The following is a 1,464-nucleotide window of genomic DNA, read 5'->3' on the forward strand; positions in this document are numbered from 1 at the left end:
GGGGGATTATCTAGGATTTCCATCGTGATTTGTCACTATTTAAATAAAACTGAACTGAATTGAAGTTGCGTTCAGTAAGTGTTGATGCAGAAAAGGATCCAAAACAAAAGACTGACCGTTATTTAGTTGAGGTTTATGAAAATCCACAACAGAGAATCAACTAATGAATCCAAATGTCTGAAAAAGTCATAAAGCATAATCAGCAGGGAGAACTGAACTGAACAGGCCGACAAAGGGAGGCAGCGACTACATCCACAAAGAGGTGAGAGACACCTGGAAGAGACAGAGAAGTAAAACTAAATACTAAACACACAGACGCTGCCAAAATAAAACAGGAAGTAACTAAAACATAAACACGGCTCCCACAGACCAAGAATTAACAACAAGACATGGGAACAAACTGAAAACTCAACCTATGAAAAAATTAAAAAGCTCAAACACATAATAAAAAAAACGAAACTAGAATTACAAGAATAGAGAAAATCACAAAGAGGAAAACTCTTAAGTAAGGACAGACACAGGACCAAGACAAGTAGACTCAAACCTAAGAGCACAAATTCATGAGGAAAGCGTCGTTTTTCTTGACTTGTTTTTGCAACCAGACGAAACGCCCCCTGCTGGCCATTAGAAAGACTGCATGTTTAAGACACCTCTGTATTGATATGTTTTACATGAAGTCTATATTTTATGTGAGATTTGTGACCCTCTCTTCCTTCTTCTTTGTCTGTCAAGTTCCAGTTGGAGGAAATGTGAAAGTGGAGGTGGAATATCTGTACACAGCTGATTCCAAACTGACTACAGTAAGGCTGAGCTGTCACGTCAGCAGAGGAACTTTTCCTTACATCTCCTGGCTCTTCAATGACTCTGTCCTTCCCTCTGAGTCTCATCCGGATTCCCACACTCATCCCATCCTGCCTCACATTGCCTTCGCTGACCGAAGACGATCCCTCATCCTCACTAAGCTCAGCCCTGAGGAGTCTGGGTATTACCGCTGCAGGGCCAGGGACAGCTACGATGACTCTGGGCCCTGGGTGGAGAGTGCAGCTGAGCTGGTCCAAGTCACAGGTGAAAGACCAGGACTAAGAGAGGAGTAAAACTTGTGGAGTAGTCATTTTGGGAAGTATACTAACTTGCTTTATTATTGAGGTTTATAAACTCCATGTAATGGTTCTCTGCAAGAAAACATACAGTACCTATTGAAATAAGCAGTCATGATAGATCATTTCCACCTTAAGACTGTCCCTTGAATCTTTATGCCACAGTCCAGACATGAGTGTGGTATTGAGCTTTTTGTCTAGCTCTCTCCAAGAAGGCCAAATTATGCTTTAAAAAGGATTCCTGTTCAACCCAGGCTTTTGTTCACATGCATCATTTAATATAAATGTGTCTTCCTGTGGGTTTCTGCACTTTTTATGCCTTCAGTCAACTCCATGTCTCAAGCAGCGTCCTCAACCGAAACGCCAC

At 41.7% G+C, this 1,464-nt stretch overlaps 1 protein-coding gene across 1 annotated transcript in view; it reads left to right on the top strand.

The window, feature by feature from the left end:
• Positions 1-6: 6 nt before the first annotated feature.
• Positions 7-1,464, top strand: part of LOC102289684 — a 3,601-nt gene continuing 2,143 nt past the window's right edge. Inside the window, exons 1-2 of the mRNA XM_042221589.1 lie at positions 7-1,065; positions 1,423-1,464. The exon at positions 1,423-1,464 is cut by the window's right edge and continues 1 nt beyond it. Coding sequence (XP_042077523.1) covers positions 561-1,065; positions 1,423-1,464 — 547 coding nt within the window. The 5' untranslated portion in view covers positions 7-560. The remainder of the gene's footprint in view (positions 1,066-1,422) is intronic.

Source organism: Haplochromis burtoni, unplaced genomic scaffold (genome assembly GCF_018398535.1).
Source record: "Haplochromis burtoni strain Fernald_Lab_line unplaced genomic scaffold, NCSU_Asbu1 Contig_70, whole genome shotgun sequence".
NCBI lineage: Eukaryota > Metazoa > Chordata > Actinopteri > Cichliformes > Cichlidae > Haplochromis > Haplochromis burtoni.